We start from the raw sequence: 27,628 nt of genomic DNA, 5'->3' as shown, positions 1-27,628 counted from the left end.
CCAAATGTATGAACCTGTGGTTCCTCTCATGCGGAACAGGGTTACTATGGCAACAGCACATCATCAGTAGAGTAACCTCTTTTAGGATGGTTATGAGACAGGTGGACTGAAAGAGTTCAATGAAGCCAGGACCATGATTCCCACCTGCAACTGAGTTCCTCTAGGAGGAGGCTGAAGGTTGCCTGGTGCTAGTATGCTAACCATCAGCTCCAGATACCCACTTGGAACTCAAGAAATGTGGGTGTAAAATGGGGTGCAAAACTAAGCCTTGTGGTGTAAATCCAATTGTTTTTATTGTTAAAACACACTCATTTGTGGTGACAACAGCGAAAACAACCATTCAGAGTAGCCCAGCTGACCTGCATTGAAGACACAAGTGAGGTATGCAAAATTCTGGGGTGCTTCATGTACAAATACGTTCACTTTTTAAAGATTGATTCTTTAAATGTTTTTTCATTTAAAATGTATTTCACCTTTGTATATAGTAAACAATAAATATATAATTATAATGATCTAATGTAATTATCTAAATAATGAGATGACTCAATAAAGGAAACTACTGCCTTCAGTTTGCAAGACCTGAACAAGGCTGTCTGTGAGGCAGAGCACTCCCCCCCCCCCAGCCTCCTCTTAAAGGTTAATGTGGACAGCAACGGGCCTGAACTGTCTTGCAGGTGTTGTTAATTGGTTTTTTGGCCTGCATATTTCTTATGATCTCCAAGGCCACAGATGGAAGCCTGTTAATTAGCTTCTCAGGGGAATTTGTGATCTGAGATTGGGACTGGTGAGGTAATCTAGAGGTTTCTCATGGAGACAGATTCTGATTGGATGTCATCATAGCCTTGATGTGCTGGGCTAAAAATTATAATTGGACTGTGGCCCTGAAGACAAGAGGCTAGCTGAGATTTCCATGAATTATAGGTCAAGACCTGCAATTGCTAGAAATGTAGATAATGCTGATTTTTTTTAAAAAAATATTGGCATTTCTGTGTGTATATGTGTGTGCGTGGAAGTCATGGTTGACTTCTGGTGACCCCTAGTGGGGCTTGGACTTTTCAGAGAGGTGGCTTGCTATTGCCTGCCTCTGCATCCTGGCCCTGGTATTCCTTGAAGGTCTCCCATTGAGGTACTTGCTAGGATCGGCCCTGATTAGCTTCCAAGATCTGATGAGATCAGGCTTGCCTGGGCTATCCAGGTCAGGGCAATAAAGCTGATTTGAGGCCTTCCTATTGAAATTGTTTGTGCCCCCTAATGCAGTTCTTTTGAGTGTTAGGTAGTTGAAGCTAGCCTTGTTGTTTTCCTTTCTGTATGGTTTCAGAGTAATGTGTTGGCAATAATTTCTCTTTATTAATATTTCTTGAATAAATGTTAGTCATTTTTTTAAAAAAAAACAGCAGTCTGGTTCTTGTGTGCACTTGCCCTGGGAGGGAACCCACGGGGTAAGTCTTGGGCTTCCCTGGCATGTCAATGATAGGATGTTTTGGAGGTAATTAATTCATAGGATTGCCATAAGTCAGAAGCAACTTGATGACACATACACATATAATAAAATATTGATGTTTACTTGTACTTATCAGTACTTGTTTACTGATCTTTATCATAATTATGGGCATAGATCATACGTGAATACTGGTAAAGAAGTGAGGGGACAGGTGTGATGAAGGGCTGGGGATTAGATGCTGTCTACAAACTGATTATTTCAAATGTCTTCAGTTGTGTTGATTGGCTACATATTCATGTTGAACATGAAACAGAACAAAGTAGAAATCTGCATGATCCCATGTAAAAATCCCAAGGGATGAAGAGTAATGTTTCTTTGCTATGAGAGATCTCTGCCAAGAAGGAACAGATCAGTGTCTGTGTTCTTTGGCAGGGGGATGTCCTGTGGAACAGACAGGCTGCACCCACTGAATAGAATCCTCAGTCTAATGAGTGGGCTTGCAAACACCTGCCAAATCTTGGTGATGTGGCCTTGGCCTTAGTTTGGTGTTTCATTTTTATAGATGTTTCAGCAAAGAGATGCAAGTGTTTATATGACTGGAACTCGACAACTAATTAGTATTAGGACAAAATGTATGTTCTCAGAGGTGAAAGCTTTGTTCTCAGAATGCTGACACTCCCTCTAACCTGGCCAAATGCAGCTAATACAATGCAATAAGGGAGCATGCGTTTGACAATAGAATGATTGATTCAGGAGCTGAACTTGCTAAACAAGATTAACTGAAAATAATAAAAGGTTAATCACATTAAAAACTATGGGCAGACAGCTGGTAGTCAACTCTCTCTTTTGGGTAAGCTGAGAACATCTTTACAGTTCTTACTTGAAGAGTCAATAAGAAATATCTTGCATTCTTGTACTTTAAAATGCTTCTTTGTTTATAGGTTTTTTATCCCACATCATAAAAAATGGCTGAGCATTTAAAACCCAATACAAGTACCAGTTAAAATGTAGCATAAAATTCAGGGAGTAATTATTGGCAAGTCTTGGCCCAGGGACAATAGAAGACTGGCTGGCTGCTGCCTCCTTTCCCTCTGACAGCTGCTTCTCCCCTTCCTTGATTTTACAACCCAAAATACTTCATAAGCAGTGTTCCCTCTAAGCTGCGTTAGTGTGAGCTAGCTCACAGTTTTTTAGCCTCCAGCTCACACATTTCAGTCGTCGCTCAGGAAGGACAGCTCCAGAGCAAACTAATTCATGCAGCAGCCAAATCGCTCGCTCACTTTAATGCCAGTAGCTCACTAGGTAGAAGTTTTGCTCACAAGACTCCACAGCTTAGAGGGAGCATTGTTCATAAGAGAGACAAATGAACCTACACAACCAAATCTAAATTGTTGTGCACAAATGGCCACATTTAACCTCTTTACCCCATTAGCTTGCCTCTACTTGGAAGCAACCACCATTTATTGCACGGGAACGTTTTCAAGTAAGGTTTCAATCATAACCATACTTGTTGTTATTGTTCAGTTGCACAGTCGAGTCCGACTCTTCGCGACCCCATGGACCAGATCCCGCCAGGCCCTCCTGTCTTCCGCTGTCCTCTGAAGTTTGCTCAATTTCATATTCGTTGCATCGATGACACTGTCTAACCATCTCATCCTTTGCCGTCCCCGTCTTCTTTGACCTTCAATCTTACTCCATACTTACTAAGAAGTAAGTCTCATGTAACTTGACTTGCATGAGTATTCCCTTCCTCCCTCAACCATTTTATTTTATTGCTGCTCACATATTAAATACACAGTATATTCTTGCTACTCAAGCTCACTTATTCCTCTGTTTACTGTATTTATTATTACTAATGTCTAAATAAGGAGGAGTCTTATGGCCCCTTAAAAGGTAAAGGTAAAGGATCCCTTGCTCGAAAGCCAGTCGAGTCTGACTCTAGGGTTGCGGTGCTCATCTCCGTTTCAAAGCCGAAGAGCCAGCGCTGTCCGAAGATGTTTCTGTGGTCATGTGGCCGGCATGACTAAACACCAAGGCGAAAGGAACGCTGTTACCTTCCCACCGAAGTGGTACCTATTTATCTACTTGCAATTTCTTGCTTTCGAACTACTAGGTTGGCAGGAGTTGGAACTAGAGACGGGAGCTCACTCCGTCATGCGGCACCCGGGTCTCGAACTCCTGAACTACTGACCTTCCACAGCCTGCAGTTCAGCTTCTTAACCACTTGAGCCACCGCAGCTCCTTTATGGCCCCTTAATGACTAACAAATTTTTACTCTTTACGTTTTTGTGGACTACATGTGTGCATCTGACAAAGCGGGCTCTAAGGCACAGAAGCTTCTTCTGCAATAAAATGTCGTAGTCTCTAAGGTGCAAACAAGACTATTTTGCTGCAACTTACACAGCTACTCCAACTGGATTCTTTTCGATACAATAGGACTTTATACAGTGATTTACTTTTCTTGTCTCTAGCAATGTAATTGACCAAATGGCTCTTATATTTTTAACTGTGGGCAGGATCAGTTATATTACTGACTAGGAGTAATTCCCATTGTGGGAAGAAATACAATGAGATCTAGAAGGAAGCTCCCCCCGCTGATGGGGCGGCTAAGGGAAGCGGAAAATGGAAGGAGGCAAGCCATGTTTCTTTCCTTCTGCTTAGCTATAAGGCAGGGCTGTCTCAAGTCATTTTTCTGCCCCAAGTGGGTAGGTATGGGAGGACAGCCTCATGGTAACAGATATGGTTCTCTCCACCTCTGACTTATTTTTTGAGGGGGAGGGGGGTGTTATGCAGTGGCAGCTAAGGTAGAAAAGCACCTCCTCCTGTGCCATGTTTTCTGGGTTCCAAGGGTCTGGAAAGTGGTTCCATAGCCAATACATGGTTGCCAACTCTGGGTTGGGAAATACCTGTAGATTTGAGGGGTAGAGCCTGGGGAGGGCAGGATTTGGGGTGGGGAGGGACCTCAGGAGGGTATAATGCCATAGAATCCACTGCCCAAAGCAGCCATTTTCTCCAGGAAAACTGATCTTGGTGAACTGGACATCAGTTTTAATAGCTGGAGATCTCCAGGTGCCGCCTGGGGCTGGTTTATGTTAATTTGGGGCTATGCAGTCACAGCTAAGGTAGAAAAGCACTTCCTCCTGTGCCACATTTTCTGGGTTCCAAGGGTCTGGAAAGTGGTTCCATAGCCAATTACATGGTTGCCAACTCTGGGTTGGGAAATACCTGTAGATTTGAGGGGTAGAGCCTGGGGAGGGCAGGATTTGGGGTGGGGAGGGACCTCAGCAGGGTATAATGCCATAGAATCTACTGCCCAAAGCAGCTATTTTCTCCAGGAAAACTGATCTTGGTGAACTGGACATCAGTTTTAATAGCTGAAGCCCTGACTGCTACGTCACATTGGCTGTCATACGAGGGCCATCTCAGCAGGATATAAGGACACAGAGTCCACCATTTTCTCCAGGGGAACTGATCTCTGTCATCTGGAAAGCAGTTGTAATTCTGAGTGATCTTTAGTCCTCACCTGGAGATTTGCAACCATGGTTTCCCCCAACGGACACTAAGGGTAAATTTATTTTAGCTCAGAACATCAACAGCAAACTGTTTAGAATGTTGGAGGCAGGACTCAGGCAAAGCAGCCAGTGGATAAGGAGACCCTCTGAATGACAGATCAGAGAGCGAACTGATTTGGGAGCGTGTTGGAATGTTCAGGGGAGTCCATGACCAAAATAGAATTATATATACCGGAGGATATTATATATATGTGAATGTTCTGCATTAGATATGTTAACAAGAGATTGCTGGTTGATAACAAGCCAGGATTCTACCATGCTTCCATATAGGATAACAGGTTGTCCCATTCCTCTACCCATCTTGGCTTCATAAAGTAGTCATAATTCCTGAGATCCTAAACACTGACCTGTTATCTTTATTTGGGGGTCACATTATGCCCTTTGCTTATGAAGCTCTGTATCACAGAGAGAAAAAACAAGTTTAAGGACACTCTGCCTCATACTCTACAGAAGTCCCCAAGATAAGGCTGAAGCCTAGATTCTATCAATCAAAATAACACAAAGCTTGTGCATCCAGTCAAAATGTCCACTGCAACTCATTTGCAGACTACACCCCCCTCTAGTTCTTTTACTGAATCTGCAGTTCAAGGTCATCTCATATATTATGTAAGGCAAACTGGAGTTTGCTATCATGTGGTGTAGCTTTGCAAAAACATGATGGTTAAATTAACATACTGTGCCTTTTTAGGCCTACATTATTTTCGATATGTGATTGAAGTGGTATGAGTGAAGAGTCACATGGTGGAACTTGAAAAATTTATTTATTTATTTATTTATTTACATGTGATTTCTATACCGCTCATAACCCCTAATGGGTCTCAGAGCGGTTTACAATTTTGACTACATTTGTAGTCGATCCTAACTAAGGCCACAATTTGTGCAGGGGGGGGGGTTACCTAACGGCACCCAGACGGCGGGTTTCCTTTCTTCTTTTTCCACACTTTTCCGGCGGCTCAAGGCAGTTCCAGGCATAGTCTCGGCACTCCCGGGTAGCTGGCAATCCTCAGTGGGCTTCCTTCCGCACGCTGCTTGTCGTACTGCGGCTCAGCTATTCGTCCCTCAGGCTCCAGCTGCGTCGCGTCGCCTCGCAGCTGCGTCGTTTGGCCCCGCCTCCGCCCGATGTTGCCTCCACGGTTGCCGGACCGCCATTGTTCTTCCTCGCCGCCTTCTCGTTGCCGCTTCTCTCTTCTCTCGCCGCCGCCGTTAACCTCCTGGCACGGAATCCAATCCAGGAGTCCAATCCCAAATATGCTTATTCAAAAGTTAATTCAACTAAATTGTGGGAATTCTTTCCTTGTATATTACAGAGTTTACTTTATAAGAAGTGAAAAATGCCTTACAGGCCTTATTTTGTTCATCCCTGCAGAGTGGTATGGGAAACATTGGGGCATGACATTTCCAGAACTGCTAGAACAGAAAAACTGGGATATCTCCCATTGGTTGCTCCAGTCAGATCTCCCCTTCAATTCCTCCAATTACTTTGCAATCCTAGAATTTGAAAGAGAAGTCAGAAGGATACCTAGGCTTTAAAACAGGCACATCATGGACAACCTAGCCATGTAATGTGTCAGTGAGGCACATCTAGAGATTTACTGTGATGAAGTATAATCATGGATACCCATGTAATACGGCTGTACTTTAACTGGAGTTGAAAAACAGGTCTATAATGGCTCTTCGTTATTTTACATATCAATTTGTTTTCAGGGTGGGACTGACAAAAATAGCACCACTTATATTGCTGCAAAACAATGTTTGCTTTTTAAAAAAGATATGAAAAGCTGCTTGCACAAGTTTTCATTTTCCCAAATACACAATTTTTAACCCTAATGGTAGAAAAAAATTGTGGTGACACAAAATTCTGTTTTTGGGGCGGGGGGCAGGACTCCTATCCATCAGAAACTTCCTAATTATTATAGGCAGACAACAGCTTTGAAAATACAGGGAAGTGGCGTTGTCTTGTGACATTTTAGATTTTTGTGTGTGGATTAGAGCCCACCTCTTCAAACATACTGAATCTTCTAATGACCATTATGATTAGGAGAGGGAAGAAGTCCATCAGTGGCTATTAACCACAAGGTATAGATAGGAATTCTCGGTCTGGGGCAAGTGATGCTCTGTATTCTTGGTGCTTGGGGGGGGGGGCAACAGTGGGAGGGCTTCTAGTGTCCTGGCCGCACTGCTGGACCTCCTGATGGCACCTGGTATTTTTGGCCACTGTGTGACAGAGTGCTGGACTAGATGGGCCATGCCTGATTCAACATTGGCTTGTCTTATGTTCTTAATCAGACAAGTAATCCATGTAGTCCAGCATCCAATTGCACACAGTGGCCAACCAGTTTCGGGGGGGGGGGGGCAGCAAACAGGACCCAAAGACTGAGGCCTCCCCCAGATGTCCACTGGTAGCACTGGAATCCAGAGGTTTACTGCCTCTGGATGTGGAGGTTCCCTTTACTGATGAACCTCCTCCTCTCCATGAATCTACCTAATCTTTTAAACCCATCTTTGTCACCGGCCATGACGGCATTCCCTGGCAGTAAATTCCAATCACTCATTGAGGATACAAATATTTATTTTTGTCGCTCTTGTCCACGTCATTCAGTTCCCCTCGCCCCGGGAATATGAAGCACAGAAAGAACCCAGGCGTCCTGAAACCCCCACCACCACCCCACCTCACCTCGAACCCAGCCTCGGTGCGTGACCACCGCGCCATTACATTTTGGGGGGGGGGGGGGGGGTGAGGCAGCCTCACACGCCCCGGCCGTCCTCTATGCCGTTTGTGGGCCACTGTGTGACACCCAGGACGCCGGAGGGACCACGCCGGCCGGATCCAGGACGCCTCCAGCAGCCCAGCCCCTTTTCTGGAAGAGGGCCGAGCCGCCGAGAAGGGGGGTGGGGGGGGAATACCGATCTGTTTCCCCGCCCACAGGCCGCGGTGTCGCTCTGCCAGCCTCATCCCAAACCGAGTTCCGCCTCGGAAGCCACGGCCGCCTGAGAGGCTTCCCTGCTCAGCCGCCTCACCCCTGGGACATGGGCCTGCCCTGGCTGGGGAAGAGGCCGCGAGACCCCCCGAGCGGTGAGCGAGGGCCGGCGGCCCACCCTGCCGCCAGGGGACTTGGGAGGGGAAGCGGGCCGAGCAGAAAGCGGGCCTCGGCGCCTGCCTCCCCGCGAAGGAGGCGGCAGGCCCGGCGCGGGGAAGGGGGGGGGAACGAGGGCGGGGATGGAAAGTCACTCTTGGGCAGAGAAGGGCGAAGAAGGGACCGCTGGGGTCCTGCCCCGATACCCAGCCGGGTTTTAAAAATGTGACCTTGGTGAGTCACTGGGGGCTGTTTCCACACATTACGCAGCAACAAACTCGGGGTGTTTCGTTTTTTCAAATGACGCTTAGCAGAGAGCCGCCGCCGATTCTAGTTGTGTTGTGAAGTGTGTTCAGAACCTTCTTGGTCACATTCACACTTTACCTTTTTGAAGTGTATGCTTGAGAGAGAAAGAAGTGTGTATTTTAAAAACGCGATGTATTTTATGGAACTGTGTGAAAGTCCAGTGGCAGCTTAAAGTCTGACAACATTTACTGCAGCAGACATTTTTTTTTAAAGATCCCCCCTAGAATACATATCAGTAAGGTGCTGCTGGACTTCTGATTAATTTGGGGATTATATGAACACTAAAACAGCAGACAGTCTGTTTTACCTCAATTTACAGTGTCTACCTCTGTTTACAGTGGCTCTTTTTCGGTCAACTGCTGTTGCTGTCATTGTTCTTCAGGTTTTTTCTGCATGTTTTCTTACTGTTACGTGGCTTCCTTTTGGGGAGTGTTATGTAATGTTGTAATGTTGCTTGCCCATTAAGAAAAGAAAAATAAGTAAACAAGCAGAATGTGTAATTTGTTTTGAAAGCATAATACTTGAAGAAGCCCTTGGGAACTTGTACGCCTAAGTGCCTTTGGGCTACTTCACATATGACAGTAATTCCAAAAGGATAGGCACATTGCTATAAAAATGAACAAGGGTCTTGTAGTACCTTAATGACTTAACTAAATTTTATTTCAGCGTAAGCTTTCATGCGTAAGACTCTGCTTCATCAGATGTGAGGAGATGAAGTCTAACGCAGAAAAGCTTATACTAAAATAAAATGTAGTTATGAAGGTGCTGCAAGACTCCTTATTCCTCATGTAGGTCGGAGTGTGTCACAGTCACACGTTTAAGCACTTGTGCATGCTGGGAACCTACAACGTGGAATTGTTATATGTTGGAAGTCTGGATTCCTGAAAAGAGGCAGGGAGATCACGCAATTTTAATTTTATGCTTTACTTTTTGGGACTAGCCTCTCAGTCCCACTGGCCCAAGGTTACTCAGTGAGATTCATGGCAGAGCAAGCACTTGAACTTGGGTCTTCCAGGCTCTAGTCCATCACTAGAAAGGAGCAAGAGTCCCATACCACCTTAAAGACTAACAAAATTTGTGGCAGAGGATGAGCTTTAGTGAGTCACTGCTCACTTCTTCATGTGACTCAAAAAAGCTCATATCCTGCCACAAATTTCGTTAAGTCTTTAAGGTGCTGCTGGACTCTTGCTCTTCTACTGCTGAAGAGAGACTAACACAACTACCGATCTTGATCTAGTCCATCACTGTACATATATCACAGGTGAAGGAAGCCAGAAGTGCATGCTGGGCTGGTTGCAGTTATGTGCTGACAAAGCAAAATGTTAACTTGTATTCTGCCTACATTATTTAACTGATATTGTGTAAGCCTGTAATAGTTAGTGGTACAGGAACTGCCTAACATTTCCTCTGTCAATCATATGACCATGAAGGCCACAGGATCTTTAAGGAATGCAGGAAGTGCTTCCCTTTCTCCATCTTCCCACCCCAGTAAAAACTGTGGATATGTGAGTCCAGTAAGTAGTAATAATAAGTTACTACTTAACATTTTAATTCTGTTGTTCATAGATAGGTAGAAAAAGCTTTAGTTATTCTCATTCAGGTTAATAGTATAATGAGAGTATAAAGAATTAAGAGTGGTGGACTCTAATTTGGAGAACCGGGTTTGATTCCCCACTCCTCCACATGCAGCCAGCTGGGTGACCTTGGGTCAGCTACAGTGCTCTCAGAGCTGTTCTCTCAAGAGCAGTTCTCTCAGAACTCTTGCAGCCCCACCCACCTCACAGGGTGTGGGGATAGGAAGGGAAGGAGACTGTAAACCGCTCTGAGTGACGGGCGGGGTATAAATCCAGTCTCTTCTTCATCTTCTTTTACCTACCTATCTCAATGCAGGATGTGTGGTTGTCAGTAGTACATGGATGTGAAGCAGAAGTGGACTATGAGAACTGTGGGTGTTAAAATATTTTGTGAATATATTGGAAGTTGCCACTGGTAAATATTTACACAAATATTTGTTTATAAAAAATCATACTAGCAAAAATTGTGATGTATGGGAAGTAAAAGGACTGATATGTGAAAACTTATAAGAAATGGGGGGGGAACAGCATTCACTTGGGTGGATTATTGACCATGCAGTTCTATGCATAGTTATGCTCAGCTAAGCCCATTCACTTCAACAGACTTAGAAGGGTATCTTCAGATTTCACTGTGAGTTAGGATTTCTGCAGTTACGTATTAACAAATGAAAGGTGTTGTAGAAATAATTGACACATATGTGTGAGAACTGGACAGTGTTTGGCTTGATAATTTTGAATGGTGTACAGTTGCAGTCTTCAGTGAAGACTTTCATTAATGTCTTAACTCCACTGCAGTAAGCAGAATAGCTTTTAACAAGTCTGTTGGTTAATATTTATTAATATTATAATAAATATTTATTAATATTAACCAGTGCTTCTAATTTTGTAAATCTTGTATCCATATGTAGACTTCAGATAAAAAGTATCATCAACATCCTATTAAAGGCAGCCATAAAATCAGTCTTGATTTTAAGGGACTTGGGTTGCATTCAGATAGGGTTTTTAAGCATTTTATCCGTGATGTGGTCTAGATAGAGAGTATGGTTCATAGAGTGAGAAAGGGTGTTGTACAAATCAAGAATTCATTTTTGCTCTTAGTACGTGGGAAGTATATGGACAAAAAAAAGTAGTTTTACATTACTGGCCTGACATAGATCACATTATTTTGGTGGAACAGTATCAGTTTAATGTTTGTACTTTAAAAATGACAGTTTTATGACAATCTTCATTTAATTAGTATGCTGCATCTTACTTGCTCTAATGAAGGGGGGGGAGGTATAGCCCAGTCCGGGGGGAGGGAGCTGCCAGGTTTGGACCAGATGAAAGTAATTCATGTAGCAGTAACAGAGTTTTTTGGGGAAGAGGAGATGCACTGATAGGAATTGTTCACTGTTTACCACATGTTTGATCAGCAGATGTAACTTTCTCCTTCCTTCACAGTAAATTTTTCTCCCGTTCTCCATTCTGTCCTCACCAACAACTGTGCGGCAGGTAAATATGAAATAAAGTGATTTGCCCAAGATCAGACTAAGAGTTTCATGGCGCACTGGGAACCAGATCCTGGGTCTCCCAGATCCCAGTGTGACACTGACCACTATATCATGCTGGTTTATTAGTGTGTTATATTTCACAACATAGCTTATGCAGATAGCAACTGGATGTGACTCATATTCTTAGTAAGCATGGAAACCTGTTACTTAGAAATGGAAGAAATCATTATCTGCAATGCTGTCCAGTTTGTTTTTAACAAGGTTGATATATATTGAGGCAAACTTGAAGGACCTTAAGGGTACCACGTATCGTCATATGAAAATCTTATTAACATGAGCTTTTTTGGGGGGGGAACGCACTGGAATGCAGTTCCGGAACCTCTTAAACAAAATTATTTTAAAAATGTTTTAAAATTCATGAGTTTTCAGTATACAGACAGAAAACTTCATTTCCCTCTGGAGAGTTCTGGCACCTCTTAAAAAAAAAAAAAAAAAGCCCTGACATGACAAATCTTCCATTTGGGCCTGTGAAAGTGAAGCACCTTTAAGCTTCTATATTTGCTCCACAAAATTAGTTCTTCATATAAAATGCACGTTTTTGGCTGATGGAAGTTGCCTAAAGATGTTGGGGCTGTTTTCAAAGGTTGGAGTCAGCCTTATAGCTGTGTTGACTGGGCCTATTCGTGCCCACGGGCTTTGGAATGTTGTTTTAAAAGGTTTGCTCTGCTTGCCAAGGACACATTATGGTCTTGAAGTAGCATTTCATGTTGGACATCTCCTGTGAAATAAAAGGGATTAGAAATTATATTGTAAAAAGGGAAGACTTATGTACTGAGGTTAAAAGGGAGCGGTGGCGCAGGCAATACAACGCCTGCAGTTAACATCTGTAGCGAACAGCCATAAGGCTGTTCGAATCCCCACCGCAGCCGGGTTGAGCCCCCGGCCCCCGTCCCAGCTCCCGCCAACCCAGCGGCTCTATTAATAACAAAGAGGAATGGGTACCTGCCCTAGGTGGCAGGGGGCATCCTCCTCCTCCTGGCTTGTTGCTGGGAAGGGGGTCGGCAACGACAGAGAAATGAAGAGAGAAGGCGGCGGCAGCGAGCGAGGAAAAATGGCGGCTGCAGAGAGTGATCCAGGACGGCAGCAGCTGCTCGAGCGAGGGCGGAGTTGGAGGGTGGAGTCGGAGCCAGAGCGACACCAGAGCCAGAGCGACACAGCGACGTAGGACCCAGCCACGGCAGGAGCCGTTGGGACATTGCCGGAAGCTGAGTCGAGAAACCGCGGCGCTCGGAGACTAAACAACAAGCCTGCTTGAAGCCTGGTCGCTAGCCGTCCGGATCATCGGAAGAAGATCAACGAACCCGCCGGAGAAAAGGAAAGAAGGATCGTGCCGAAATAAGAGGGTGCTGGTAGGATATCCCTCCCCCTGAAGTGAATTGTGGCCCTAGCTAGGAACTAACTACAAATATGTAGTTCCCTGTAAAACCGCTCTGAGACCCATTAGGGGTTATGAGCGGTATATAAGTCGCATGTAAATAAAAAAATAAAAATAAATAAAAAGCATTGTAAACTTGGCTTGTGAATATCCTATAGGTATTTGTGATTGAGGGAAACCACACTGTATTTCCCCTCTTTAAACGTATTTTTTCACATGAAGGGAGAGTAGAATGTATTTATTTAGATATGTATACCCTGCTCTTCTTCCCATTTGTGTCTTGCGTTCTGCAGGCCAGCTGGTCAGGTCTCCTCTGGAGCAGTGCCCTCTGGTCTCGGTAGCGAGGCTTGAGAGCATTGATGGGTGCTGGCAGCCTGGAACTGGAGGCCTGGAGCTGGCACACAGTGCTGTGCCTAGTGGACCAATTGATCCAGCAAGGTAGCCTTCCCAACCTTTAGCCTAAATAGGCTGGGAGGTAATCAGTTGCCCTGTTCTATGCTGTGGCCAGGATCTCGCAAATAAGTATCATCCTCACTGCCTGGCTCTGAGACAGTGTCGCACCCTGCCAGTCTGGCACTTCACCTTCTTTGGGCTGCTTCAGCCCAGGCCTTCTGTCACCGCCATTCCAGTAGAGAGGGGACAGGCCCCGGGAAGCTATAGGCACAGGTTCAAGACCTATCTCAGGGGCTGGCAGTGAGGTTTCACTTGCAGGTTCCAACAGGGTGGCTTCTGGCACATCATCCGCTGGCACCTCTGCCATGTCAGGCCCTCCCTGGTTCCGATGGTCCTCTTCAGCAGGTGGACTTGGTCCCTCAGGCTCTTCCATTGAAGAAGAGAAGAAGAAGAGTGGTTTTTTATGCCCTAAGGAGTCTATAGTCTAAGTGGCTTATAACCACCTTCCCTTCTCCTCCCCACAACAGGCACCTTGTGAGGAAGGTGGGGCTGAGAGAGCTCTGAGAGAACTGTGACTGGCCCATGGTCACCCAGCAGGCTGTGTTTGGAGGAGTGAGGAATCAAACCTGGTTCTCTGGGTTAGAGTCTGCTGCTCTTAACCACAACACTACACTGGCTCACTGAGTTTAAGTCACTCAGCTCGATGGAGAGGGTCATGACAGTGGGGACCAGTGTTCCCTCTAAGCTGAGTTAGTGTGAGCCGGCTCACAGTTTTTTAGTCTCTGGCTCACACATTTATGTCTTGGCTCAGCGAGGAGGGCTCCAGAGCAAACTAATGTATGCAATAACCGAATCGCTCGCTCACAACTTTAAGGCCTTTAGCTCACAAAGTAGAATTCTTGCTCACAAGACTCCGCAGCTTAGAGGGAACATTGGTGGGGACCCAGAGCTGCTTATAACTTCATTCTCCCTTCCTCCATATTATCCTTCCAACAACTACTCTGTGAGGTAGGCTAAGCTCAGAGAGACATAGAGAGAGAGAGTGAGCATCATTTTATCTTCCCCAACAACCCTGTGAGGTAGGTTAGGGTGAGAGGGTGTGATTGGCCCCAGGTCACCAAGTAAGACTTCATGGCAAAGTGGGGATTTGAACCTGGGTCTCCTAGGTCCTAGTAGTCTAAGTGTCTAACCACCAGGGGTCATTTCATAGAAAAAGAGGTGCAGGAGTTCATTAGCGTAACTCATTAGCATAACTTATTTGCATATGCCACACCCCCTGACATCACCGGAAGTGTGTCAGAAAGCAACATCCACCGCTCAGGCTCCACTGGACTGTTTTGTATTGATAGCTATTGGGGGGGAGGGGAACGTGCAGATCTGTCCTTGGAGAGGAGGGAGAGCTTGTACTTGAATAAAACTTGGTCTTAAAGGTGCCACTGGACTGTTTTGGGTCGGGGGGGGGGAACTCTGCAACTTACCTGGCTGCTTCTTGCTCTGACTGAGGGTTGCTGGGAGCAGGGGGTGGGGCTTGTTGCATGTGCCCGCCCCCTGGGCTCTTGACTGCTGGAGCTCCACTCCTGTGTGCTCCTGCAGGAAATGACCCCTGCTAACCACTATACCAAACTGGCACTCAGTTCAAACAAAAATGATTTTTTAAAGTGAAGCATCTCTGTTTTTAGTTTTAAACTACTTCAAGTTTAAGCATTTAAAGAATTTTTACCTCAGTATCATGTTAACGTCTCCATTTAGAGCCTTTTCACGTGACCACAGGGTGCATGAGATTTGTGGGGAAAGCCGGCATCTGCCAGTTTTCTGCCCTGTAATGAGTTGGCAATACATTCTGATTGCCATATTCAGGAGTTCGTTCTCAGGAGGTATTAGTAGCCTTTAGTGATGTTGCATTATCAGTCTGTATTTTGTGGGGTGGGGGTCCTATTTTTGTGTGTGTTCCAATTATACCTAAAAGTAATATTGCATTTAATCTCAGCAGAGCCTAATTACACACTGCTGCTTAGGTGGTGAAGAATAAAAATTAGATAACGTGCTGAACCTTTATGATATATTTAGAAAGGACTTGAAGCTTCCAGGATATGAAGTCTTTATTAGTAATCCATAGTGTGTGTGGGAGAAAAACCAGTCACCACTACTGTCTCATGATTAATTGGACAAGGAAGATATGTGCAGGTGGAGAAATATGGGGGAATGTCTCCATACTGAGAGATATAGAAAACAGTTCATAACTGTGGATAGCACCTTCTTTCTAGTCCATATGTTTAAGAACAATTCCTAACCGGCATTTGGTGCAACACACAAACGACTCATATTGTTAAACCTGCTGGCTTTGAAAGACATTGGCCTTCTTTAGGAACAAAATGGGCTTAGAACCATTTTCAATGCTGAACTTTCTTGCTTGCATTTCAGAAACATGTACAAGCAAGCATTCAGAATGTTCAAAGATATTCAGTCGTTTCAATCTTTTATTTTTCAGAAAACGAGGATTGTTGATTAGTAATTTAAAGATCTGCACTGTCCTTATTTGAAGAGACAAAATACCCTCAGTATTAACATGCCTGCTGTGGCTTCAGTCCCTAAAGACCTATACCTCTGCACTTCACTGAAAGATCTTAACAAAAAGACTGAAATAAAACCTGAGAAAACCAGCACTAAGAGGTATGGATGTTTGCTTAGTTGACGTACAGTGCAATCCTGAAGTAACTGGATTTAGAAGGGTGTAACTTTGCTTAGGATTGGACTGTTACCCATCTTGATTCTTATAATTAATTCTGTGCAGTGACCGTTCTCCTAGATTCTGTACTCCATACACACACACACACACACACACACACACAAAGCATTTTTATCTTGTAAAAGGGTAGCTATGTTAGTTCTAGCTAAGTTCCTCTGCTAATGGATGTACTCACTTTCCAGCCACCCTGAGCCTCCTTTGCGGGGAAGACGGGGTACAAATTCAATAAATAAATATAGTTTTTTCCCTTTATTTGTTTACTTTATTTGTACCCTGCTTTCTCCCCAGTGGGGACCCAAGGCGGCTGACATAATTCTTCTCTCCTTGATTTTATCCTTACAACAACCCTGTGAGGTAGGTTAGGCTGAGAGTGACTGGCCCATGAGTAGGGATTTGAGCCTGGGTATCCCTGATACTAGTCTGACACTCTTAACCACTACACCATACTGGCGCTCCTTTATAGCATTACTGTAAGTAGGAAAAGTGAGCTTTGAAGAGCAGCAGTGTTAATGCACATTATCACTTGGTAAAGGTTAAAATTTCAGCATTAAGATTACAGTTCAAAACTGTAGGATGTTTTGTTTTTCTTTTCTGCTGATAGAACCGGTAGACAGCCACCCCTTTGCTGAAAATTCTGTGTCTTAATGTTTGTGTGTGGTAGTATTCAATGTACTGCTGAGGTTTTTTGCAGCACTAGCAAAAATAATCTTAAGAGAAGGTAAATAAAATGAAAGTGACTGCATCTCATGTGCAGGAGACTTTGTCTCTTGAGCTTACTTAGAAGATGTTTGTGCTCAAAGCAGAATTTCACCTTTGAAGAATTCCACTTTTATGCATTCTTTATTTTTGAAAGCAAAACAATTTTTTGTTTTGTATTTTTAAATCCATTTGCTTTGATTTCAAGCTATGTACAGAGTGCCCTTAAGATCTTCAAAGCAGCTGAAGAGTGCCGGTTGGACAGAGATGAAGAGAAGGCATATGTACTTTACATGAAGTATGTGACTGTGTATAACCTTATTAATAAGAGGCCTGATTTCAAACAACAGCAGGTATGTATCCAGTTCCCAGTGGTTTTATTTATTTTCAGATGTAAGGATAAGCATTGCACTTGGAGATCTGAGGGGCTGTTGACAGAATTACATCTTAAGCCAATGATATTATTTGCTAAGAAACTTCTGTTCCTGAAGACCATTTTTAGTTGTAGTCCTTTTTAAAATGTTGTGGTAGATTTACTGTATGCTTTCAGGCAGATGAGCTGTGTATCCAGTGATAAGCTGATTATCTACCTTCCTTTCCCTTTCTACCAAAATGCTGCAAAGAAGCAGAGTACTGAAAAGTGCAGCAAATAGATATACAAGCGGGCTGTGACACCACTAACTTCATGTAACCTCTCAGAGACAGCGTGCAGTCTCTCTTGAATCCGTTGATGACTCTCCTACCACACAGTGTGCCAAAGTGGTAATGGTTGGCAAATATTTTCTGTACGGGACCACTATAATAAATGGATTTGCTTCTTATCATTTCAGGATTACTTTCATTCGTTACTTGGACCTTCAAACATTAAAAAAGCTATTGAGGAAGCTGAAAGACTTTCAGAGAGTCTTAAACTCAGGTATGCATAAAAAATTAAATGTTAATATGTGCACTTGGAATATGTGCCTGTTCTGTCATTACCTTTCATCTTCCATCTTCAGTGTAGGCCCACATCGGAACTACATCAGTGCAGGCTGGCAACAGACAGAATTTTTCTAGCTCTTAGGAACTGAAGCTTCTGCGATGGATCCTTCATGCCTAAACTGTGATGTGTTCTGGAGGGGAGCGCCTGCCTTCCCCTCAGTTCCTTTTCTGCTACCGCATTGATAGGATTGTGCTAGCTTTGCTGCATTTAGGAGTCTTTGTCTTTTCTTTGAGTCTTCATGTTTTTTGCACTTCTCTGGGAGTTTTTTTTGGAACAGAATCTTTTTGCGGGTCACCGACTCCCAGGGCTTGAGCCTTCAGAGGATTCCTCTTTACAGTTGAGGTGGTTTTTGTTGACTTACACACACACCCAAGATGTTCTTAGCCATTCTTCCCCACTGTGGAGTTTATCTGCCTGCTATGTCTACCAAGGCACTTTTTTAAAAAATGCACTCATTGTGCAACCAAAAAGACCTATAGCATCAAGCACAACTTGTGTCTTATGTGCTTGGGAGAGTCACACAACATGGCTGTGTGCAAAATTTGCGACTGCTTTACTTTGAAGGCATGTTCTGACAGAGCATTCCGTGTATAGGCCGCTCTTTGGGAAAAGGCCCTCACCTCATCCAAACCATCCAAGTCGGTTCAGAGTACAGAACCTCCTAGAGCGCCCTCCTTCTGTCAGTCCCTTCAGTTCTGGCATCGGAGGTCAATTCCAGCCCACCATCAGTACTCTCAGTTCCAACAGTTCCAGTAGCCAGCAAACCTCACTCGCATTCAGAGATATCAGTGTCTATGGCCCTAGCTTCAGAATCGAGATGCCCTCATTCATTGTCTCCTGATTCCTCGCTTCCACCCGGCAGTTCTTCAGAACTGCTGTCATGGGTGCTGAGGAAGGGCCGTTGCCAGCTCCAGCAGAACACACAGCTGGCCCCTCTGAAGCTTCAGAGTTCGGCAATTTGCCGTCACCGCCCGCACTGGCACGTGGCTCAGAAACAGCTGATGAGGAGCAGCCACAGATGGAAAGCCCTCCCAACTTGCCCCCAAGAGTTGCTCGCTTACAAGACCGACCCCGGCAGGACTTAGCAACGAGGCGGCATGTAGCTCGTTTGCAGAGCAGACAGTCTGTTAATCCTGAGTTTTGACAGACGCTTGGCTGCTGGTGCCCCTGCGCTAATTGGAAACAGCAGCAGACGGCTATTTAGCTTCAGGCTCTAAGCTGGCTCCTTTGTGGAAGCAAACTCGTCAAACTTCGCGACGCCTTGTGTTTACTCCACTTCCTGGTTCCAGACCTTGTTCCTGCTCCTCTCCTCCAGCTTCTCACTCTGGCTTGAATGATCTCGCTCCTGGTTTGTGATTTGGACTTTCACTCTCGGTTCCTGCTCCACTCCTTTTGGCTCAAGACTCCGGACTGAACTTGGACTTCCCTCTGCCTGCACCTCAGACCTTGACAACTGCCATCGAAGAAGCCAAAGAAGACCAAGCACAAGGAAAAGACAGGAACGGCTTCTAAACACCAGAAATGCCTGTCTTCCCTTCCTGTATCATCTTCTGAGGAGCCAGACATTATTTTGGTAGCCCCTCACCACCCTGTCACTCCACCTTGACTCTCCTGACAGGATGCTTTCTGAGACTGAAGGGGAGCAGACCAGCCTTCCTGGTGGAGAATGTTTACCTCCCCAGTCAGAACCGAGCATTCTTGCTCCTTGGCCCAAGACCTGTCCGCCTCCCCAATGGCATCCCTGCTATATGTCTCCCACTGACCTCCAGCAGTGGCCAGATTTTTACACACAACGTTGCCAACTTGGGCTGTCTGGGGATTTAATGTGTCAAGAGCTCCATTTACCCCTTATGCCTGTGTTGTCTCCAGAATCTGATCTGAAGATGAAGGGACATTGGTGTCCTGCTACAGTTCTGAGAGCCACTCTGAAACCTCTCCAGATGATAGAGTGGGGAACCCCACCCCCATTTCCCCAAATGAGGATCTTCGCCTGTATGATGAGCAAATGTTGAGAATAGCCAAGGCTTTGCACATAGATGTCACTGCAATTGATTATAAACCAAAATACAAAATCTTGAGTTGTATTTAGACATTGTGGCCTTCTCAGTCTTACAGGGCCTTACTGACCTCACAGCCCCAGTTTGGCAAAAACCAGCACCCACACCAGTCACCTCATGTGTAGCAGAAAACCTGTATAAAGTCAAGCAGGATTCCTGTGACTTCTTATCTATCCACATGTCGCCTTCTTCCCCGGTCACTGAAGAGATGCCAATGAGCCACAGACAGGGTCAGCACTCAACTCCATCCGATAGGGTTGATGCCTGGACTCTCTGGGATGTAAAATATATTCTTCAGCAACTCTGACCTTTAGGATCTCTAATTATCAAGCCATTATGGGAGGCTATCAGCTTTTTCTGTGGAAGAAGCTGTCGCAGTACCTCAGTACCCTCCTTGAGGAGCCTCTCAGGCCAAACTGATCCAATTGGAGGCCATAAAGTTCTCCAACCAAGAAATAAATACAGATAGACTTACTGCAGAGTCATCTGCAAGGTCTGTGGCCTTGGCCATTGTTTTGTGTAGGCCCTCCTGCCTGCACATGATGGCCTTTCCTCTGGAAATGTGCTGCGAGTAGAGGATCTCCCTTTTGAAGGTTCAAGCCTTTTCTCACAACAACACGCACATACACTGATGAGTTCCTCTCTATGGCTGAAAGGAACAGAGAGACTGCCAAATCCCTTGGGGTCCTCCCATCTATGCCCCTGCATCAGTGCTTCATCCCTGCCAGAGAGGTTTTTGCCACCCCCTTCTATCATGGCCAAAGACAGCAGCAGCGTCAGGTTACTCAACAATATCCTCATTGCAGGTATCAATCTCCTTCCCTTCCAGAAACGAAAGAGCGCTACATGGCCAAGGTCTGGAGGCCAACAAGACCCCCAGAGAGGTCAGAGCCAGCAGTTGTCGAATTTTCAGGCACAAGGTCCCCATTTCAGGGATAGACTAGCCTGCTTTTATGTGAAATGGCAAACTATTTGCTCTGATAGCTTGGTCCTGGCTATAGTTCATAGTGGGTTTTTTATTTTTTAAGAATTTACCTCATTGCCCTCCTGTCTTCCTGCTTTAGCAGTAGTTGACAACCCATATCCTGAGCTCCGGCTACAGCTTGAGGAGCTCCTGGGAAAGGGAGTTCCCTCGGGTCTCCAGTCATAGGGTTTTCCTTTGAGTTTTTTCTCATTGACAAAAAGAGATGGAGATCATAGACCCATCCTTGATTTAAGGAAATTAAACATGTTTTTGAAGGTGTCTGAACTTAGAACGGTCTCTCTTTCATCTGTTGTTGAGTTCCTTACACCTAACTCATGGTTTGTGATGCTAGACCTTAAAGGTGCCTATTTTCATATCGCCATTCACCCGTCACATAGGAAGTACCTTAAATTCAGCACGGTTCTGAGGTTCCCCAGTATTCCACCCTCCTGTTTGGCCTGCCCCCATGGCCTGTAGAGTCCTTCACCCAGTGCATGGCATTGGTTGTGGCCAACCTGGGAATAACAAGGATGCGTCGTTTTTCCTTGTTGCAGCCTCTTGGGAGCTTCTGAGGGCTCGTGTGGATTTGGTCCAGTTCACTTGACAAAGGTTAGGACTGATGGTTAACAGAGAGAAATCCTGTTTGGAGCCTCCCACCTAATTCAGTTTATCAGGGCTTCTTTCAGTTCTATGCATGCTAAGGACGTCTTGCCTCCAGAACCATTAAAGCTACGTCCACTACTTTTCTTTGGAAAATGTGGCAATCTGTTAGGTCAATTCAGTGCTTGCTTGGCCTGATGGCTTCCACCACGACGGTTATATCCCTAGCTAGACTACATATGTGTGACTTACAAAACTGTGTGACATTCATTAGAAGATTTGACCCTGCGAGACATGCCCCAGGCCAAGCTATCATTTTTCCATTCCCAGGTCAGTTGCCAGATCTCTTCACTGTACAGTACAGTGTACTGAAGATGTCAACCTTTTCACTGGGGTTTGATTCAGTTTTTGGATTCCGCAGACTACCCTTACTTGCAGATGCATCCCATTACGAGGGTTTTTTGGTACAGGGTAGGTGGTCCACATTAATATCCTGCAGTCAATTTTGCCCTTACCTCTCTCTCTCTGATATTCTCTGGGGCAAGAGAGTGCTGGTTCAGACAGACAATACAACCACCATGTACTGTGTGAACAAACAAGGAGGTATAGGGACAGAGGGTGTGTGCAGAGGCTGTTGCAGTCTGGACTGTGGCCATCCAGAACCAGATTTCCTTCAGAGCCATTCACATAGCACAGGCCCTGAACTCTCCTGCCAGCAGGTTAAGCAGAACCTACCTTTCCAACCACAAATGGTCCATCCAAACCAAATACCTTCAAATCTTCGAGAGGCGGGGGTTGCACATTTGGACCGTTTTGCCACATACGATACAAAGAAGGCCCCCAAATCTTGCTCACTAGCAGGCAGTGATCCCACCTTGTTGGGGGATGCATTCCAAATCTCCTGGACAGGCTGTCTGTTCTATGCTTTCCCCCCAATTCCCTCTTCTGACCAGAGATCTTGGGAAGCTGATAGTGGACAACTTGGATTACATCCTGATAGCTCACTTTTGGCTGTGCCAGTTTTTGTTTTTGAGGCTTCTTCATCTAACAGGTTCAGACTACGTCACCCTTCCCCCCCACACTCGGGACCTAGTAACATGGGACCCCCTTCTGCATCATGGTATTGGGCACCTACACCTCACAGCATGGAGGATATGTCCCCAGGGCCCCACTTCTCCCCAGAGGTTTATGATGTACTAGTCCAGGCTTGAAAATTCTTTGACTAGGTACTCTTATTCTAGGAAATGGACCCATTTTGAGAACTGGGCTAACTCAAAGAGGATGTCACTGCTCAGTTGTCCTTTACTCTTGCTCACTCTGGCACACAGACTAGGTTTTGGCTGTGTCATCAGTTGAGGTGCACCTGACAGCCATTTTGACGTACCATGACCCTGTGAGACGTTCTTCCCTGTTCTCCTGTAGGCTGTTTCTCAGAGGTTTGGTTAATGTGTATCCCCCTGTTCCCACCATTGTTCCACAGTGGCCCCTTTCTCTAGTTCTAGTACAACTTATGAGACTTCTCTTTGAGCCTTTGTGTTCTTGCCCCCGGGCCATGGTTACCAAAAACGTAACATTCCTGGTGGCGGTCACCTCTGCCAGGAGGGTGAGTGAACTGGCAGCCCTTAGAGTAGACCCCCCATTCCTGAAGGTTTTTAATAAGAGGGTTGTCGAATTGTCCTACACCCTAGTTTGGATTAGTTTGCATTGAGCAGGTCTGTATGGCTCCTTCCAACTCTGCGATCCTTAATTTCCATGTTTCACCTAGCCCAAGAAGTGGTTCTACCCATATTTTTTTCCTCTGTCCTTCAAGGCTGAAAAGGCCCTTCATACTTCAGATGTTAGAAGGGCCTTGTTATATTACATTGACAGAACGAAACCCTTTCAAATTGCTAAAACTTTATTCATCTGTTACTCGAGTCCAAAAAAGGAGAGATCTGCTTCCTCACAGTCCCTCTTTAGGAGAGTTGTAGCTGTCATCCAGTCTTGTAATGAGGTCACCAGCAAGCCCTGTTCTCTCGATATCAAGGCCCACTCCACGAGGGTGCAAAGATCTTTGGACACTTTCCATAGCAGAGTACTGCTTGTTGACATCCATAAGTCCACAACATGGTTAGCTGAGGACATGTTTGTGAGGCATTATGCACTGGACCGGTAGTACAGAAAAGACGCAGAGGTTGACAAGTCGCTTTTTCAATAAGAGCATCACCCCCTCCTTCTCTTGGTGAGTAGCTCATTGAAATCCCATTGTGGGAGTGCACTGAAGATGGAAGATGAAACGGAGTTGCACTTACCTGTAACTGTTGTTCATCAATGATTTCTGGTTGGTGTCGACATGCGACAAACGCACCCCATCGGGCTCCGATGGGGGTGATTCGGTTCAGGGTGGCAGGGAGGGGGATCGGCCAGCTCCAACCTCCCCATGAAGCTCTTGGAGGGAGCTTCTAGCCTGGAGCGCTGAAGGGGCTGCTCCCAAAGTTTCGGCTTTGGGAATTGAGCTCCTTTTTGCTCCGAAAGGTCCCACTGTCCCAAGGCCAGCAATTGCGCTTAGAGACATTACCAGACCAGAGCGTACAAGGACTTAAACAATAAGACTTTATCTACGTGGTGAAGCGATCCAGCGATTAAAGAAACAGTGAGTCAGTTTCAAAAAGAAAGATACGCAAAGAGGGTGGTGGAGCAAATACTGATATAGCTAAACGGCACAGCTCCATGGGGGGGGGGGACTCGCAGAGGGAGAACCCTACCCCACAGTGAAGTTGCAGCAAAACATGCCGGGCTTAAGCTACTAAAAACCCACCCTACTTAAGCGGAACGCATCAGGTTTATTTATCTACGTCATAGACAAATCTTAGAACTTTTACGAACTCTTACCAAAATATAAACAATGTCTCAGCGAGGGGGGGAAATGGCGCACAGAGGCTCTGCAGGAAATGCCAGCACAGCATCGCCAGTCACAAGACCGGAAAATACCAGCGAGATAGCTACCACAATTTCTGAAGCCTTGCACCCTCTGCTGGATCAGATGATGAACCTCAGTCAGAAATTCGATAAACTACAGAAGGAGCTTAAGGAAACTACAGCCAAAGCAGAGAAATCAGTCAAAAAGCTAAAAAAGGTTGAAATCAAGACCAAAGAAATAGACCAAAGAATGGACATTGCAGAGAAAGAAAGAGCTTCTGAGAAACAACAATTATTACAACTACAAGTGGAAAGATCTTTCTATGTTCTGAGATTTCAAGGGGTTCCAGAGAAAATGGATGAGAATCTAAGAGAAATCATAAGCAATGGCCCCCTTGATCAACAGCAAATCTGAAATAATACAAGCGGATATTGATATGATTTATGGAACCTATTCAGAGTTTGTTAAAAAAAAAATCTCCCAGGGGAAATTTTTGTGAAATTTGGAAAAAAGATCAACAAGAGACTTAATACTTAAAGCATCCATAACTACAACAGTCAAAATTCAAGAAGAGGAGATAAAAATATTGAAAGATGTTCCATATAAAATACAAAAAAATGGAAGCAATACAGAAATATTACAACATTTCTTCAAAAGAACAATGTCCAGTACAGATGGATTCTTCCAGAAGGACTTATATTCAGTTTTAATGAGAAAAAAGAAAAGATTGACTCTACTAAAAGCAGAACTATTTATTAAGCAACAACAAGCCCCAGCTAACCAAAGGAACGGAGCAGAGAAAGAGAAGGCAACGGAAAAAAGTAGCGATCAACAAAAATCTGATATGGATAGTTCATCCTCTACAGCCACTTCCACGTCTTTGGGTGAAATCTTCTACTCTAATTCTGATTTGGAAGCAGGGGCTCCCAAAACTTTCAAAGTGAACCTCCCCTGGCAAAAGAAGAAGAAAAGCAAAGATAAGAAGAAACCTAAGTGAAGATCTGAGATTGCCTATGTTCTCATTTAATGATTTTATATTATTATCCAGATGCGATATGGTAACTTTTATGTTCTTTCTCCTTGAATACTTTTATTAGAATTTAAATAACTGAATGTAATCATAAACATGTAGATAAATATCCAAGGCATATGAATAGTTTATCAAAGTACCTTGTTACTCTCTTTTGTAGGTTATAATTTTGTAGTTTGTAGTAGAAAACCAATATAAAAATAAATAAAAAAGAACTGTAGTTCATCGATGTCTTTTGTACAGACACACATTCCCTCCCTCCCACCCTACTGTGAGATCTCATAGATATATATTACATTTTCCTTGCTGCCAGATGGGGGGGGGGGGTAAGTGTCGCCTGGACTCTTATTTGTCATTGTGGGAGTTTGCAGTGGTCAGGCAGGAACTGAGGGGAAGGGGGGCACTTTTCTCCAAAGCACACAACAGTTTAGGCAGGAAGGAATCGCCGTGTCATCTCCAGAGGAGAGGGGTGCCCCCACTTCAGTTCCTAAGAGCTAGAAAAATTCTGTCCACAGCCGGCCTGCACAGGTGCAGTCCCAATGTGGCGCTGCGCAGAACACATCAATGAACAACAGATACTGGTAAGTACAACTCTGTTTTTCTCACTAACCACTCAGCCTGAGGGGGCTTCTTAAGAATCCCGTGACTTGGCTCCCTTCAGGTCCTCATGCTCTCTGTCTTTCCTCTGTCTCGCACACTTGGCTTTCTTTCCTTCCTCCTTTTTCTGCAAACCATAACTTACACATAAACTAGGCAAACCGTGGGCATACGAAGCCATAGTTTTCCTGCCAATCAGAACTACAATCCACAATCAGAACAGCTGGTTTGGAACATCCAGGACATTGTCGTAGTCTTTCATGCCCTCCTTTCTCCCACCTGTGATTGGATTCGCTCCCTCTTTCTTTCTTGGCAAACCATAGCTTACCGTTCTTACTTATTAAAACATTACCTGCAAACCGGGGCAACACTGGTTTCCAGGCACACCATGATTTTCATAGTTCATATGCAATGGCAAATTACAGTTTGCCCAAGAAGGAAAAAAAACAGGTTGCTTACCAGTAACTGGTGATCTTCGAGTGGTCATCTGTGCATTCACACCAATGGGGATCTAGTGCGCCTGCGCTGGATCTGCCGGTGCCTAGCAAGCTCTTCTAGAAGGATTTTCGTGCCTGGCCCAACTGAGCATGCTCAGGAGCCCCAGTGAGCATGCCCAGAAGGGCAGGCACGGACATCCCGCCAGTTCCTACCAACCGCCGCGCATCAATCTAACAAAACAAGTAGAAGAAGACAGCAGCGGGGCAGGAGGGTGGGTGGTGTGAATGCACAGATGACCACTCGAAGATCACCAGTTACTGGTAAGCAACCTGTTTTTTTTCCTTCTTGGGCAAACTGTAATTTGCCATTGCATATGAACTATGAAAATCATGGTGTGCCTGGAAACCAGTGTTGCCCCGGTTTGCAGGTAATGTTTTAATAAGTAAGAACGGTAAGCTATGGTTTGCCAAGAAAGAAAGAGGGAGCGAATCCAATCACAGGTGGGAGAAAGGAGGGCATGAAAGACTACGACAATGTCCTGGATGTTCCAAACCAGCTGTTCTGATTGTGGATTGTAGTTCTGATTGGCAGGAAAACTATGGCTTCGTATGCCCACGGTTTGCCTAGTTTATGTGTAAGTTATGGTTTGCAGAAAAAGGAGGAAGGAAAGAAAGCCAAGTGTGCGAGACAGAGGAAAGACAGAGAGCATGAGGACCTGAAGGGAGCCAAGTCACGGGATTCTTAAGAAGCCCCCTCAGGCTGAGTGGTTAGTGAGAAAAACAGAGTTGTACTTACCAGTATCTGTTGTTCATTGATGTGTTCTGCGCAGCGCCACATTGGGACTGCACCTGTGCAGGCCGGCTGTGGACAGAATTTTTCTAGCTCTTAGGAACTGAAGTGGGGGCACCCCTCTCCTCTGGAGATGACACGGCGATTCCTTCCTGCCTAAACTGTTGTGTGCTTTGGAGAAAAGTGCCCCCCTTCCCCTCAGTTCCTGCCTGACCACTGCAAACTCCCACAATGACAAATAAGAGTCCAGGCGACACTTACCCCCCCCCCCCCCCCCACCCTCCCCCCCCGGTCATCTAGCAGCAAGGAAAATGTAATATATATCTATGAGATCTCACAGTAGGGTGGGAGGGAGGGAATGTGTGTCTGTACAAAAGACATCGATGAACTACAGTTCTTTTTTATTTATTTTTATATTGGTTTTCTACTACAAACTACAAAATTATAACCTACAAAAGAGAGTAACAAGGTACTTTGATAAACTATTCATATGCCTTGGATATTTATCTACATGTTTATGATTACATTCAGTTATTTAAATTCTA

The 27,628-nt window shown here is 44.9% G+C and overlaps 1 protein-coding gene across 1 annotated transcript in view; it reads left to right on the top strand.

Annotated features, from left to right (window-relative positions):
- The first annotated feature begins 7,949 nt into the window (after positions 1 to 7,949).
- Positions 7,950 to 27,628, top strand: part of USP8 (ubiquitin specific peptidase 8) — a 52,077-nt gene continuing 32,398 nt past the window's right edge. Inside the window, exons 1-4 of the mRNA XM_015425850.1 lie at positions 7,950 to 8,086; positions 15,774 to 15,955; positions 16,936 to 17,080; positions 17,558 to 17,643. Coding sequence (XP_015281336.1) covers positions 15,852 to 15,955; positions 16,936 to 17,080; positions 17,558 to 17,643 — 335 coding nt within the window. The 5' untranslated portion in view covers positions 7,950 to 8,086; positions 15,774 to 15,851. The remainder of the gene's footprint in view (positions 8,087 to 15,773; positions 15,956 to 16,935; positions 17,081 to 17,557; positions 17,644 to 27,628) is intronic.

Source organism: Gekko japonicus, unplaced genomic scaffold (genome assembly GCF_001447785.1).
Source record: "Gekko japonicus isolate JY-2015 unplaced genomic scaffold, Gekko_japonicus_V1.1 scaffold2441, whole genome shotgun sequence".
Taxonomy (NCBI): Eukaryota; Metazoa; Chordata; class Lepidosauria; order Squamata; family Gekkonidae; genus Gekko; species Gekko japonicus.
The sequence above is the reverse complement of the archived record's forward strand: the minus strand, read 5'-3'. Positions and strand labels throughout refer to the sequence as shown.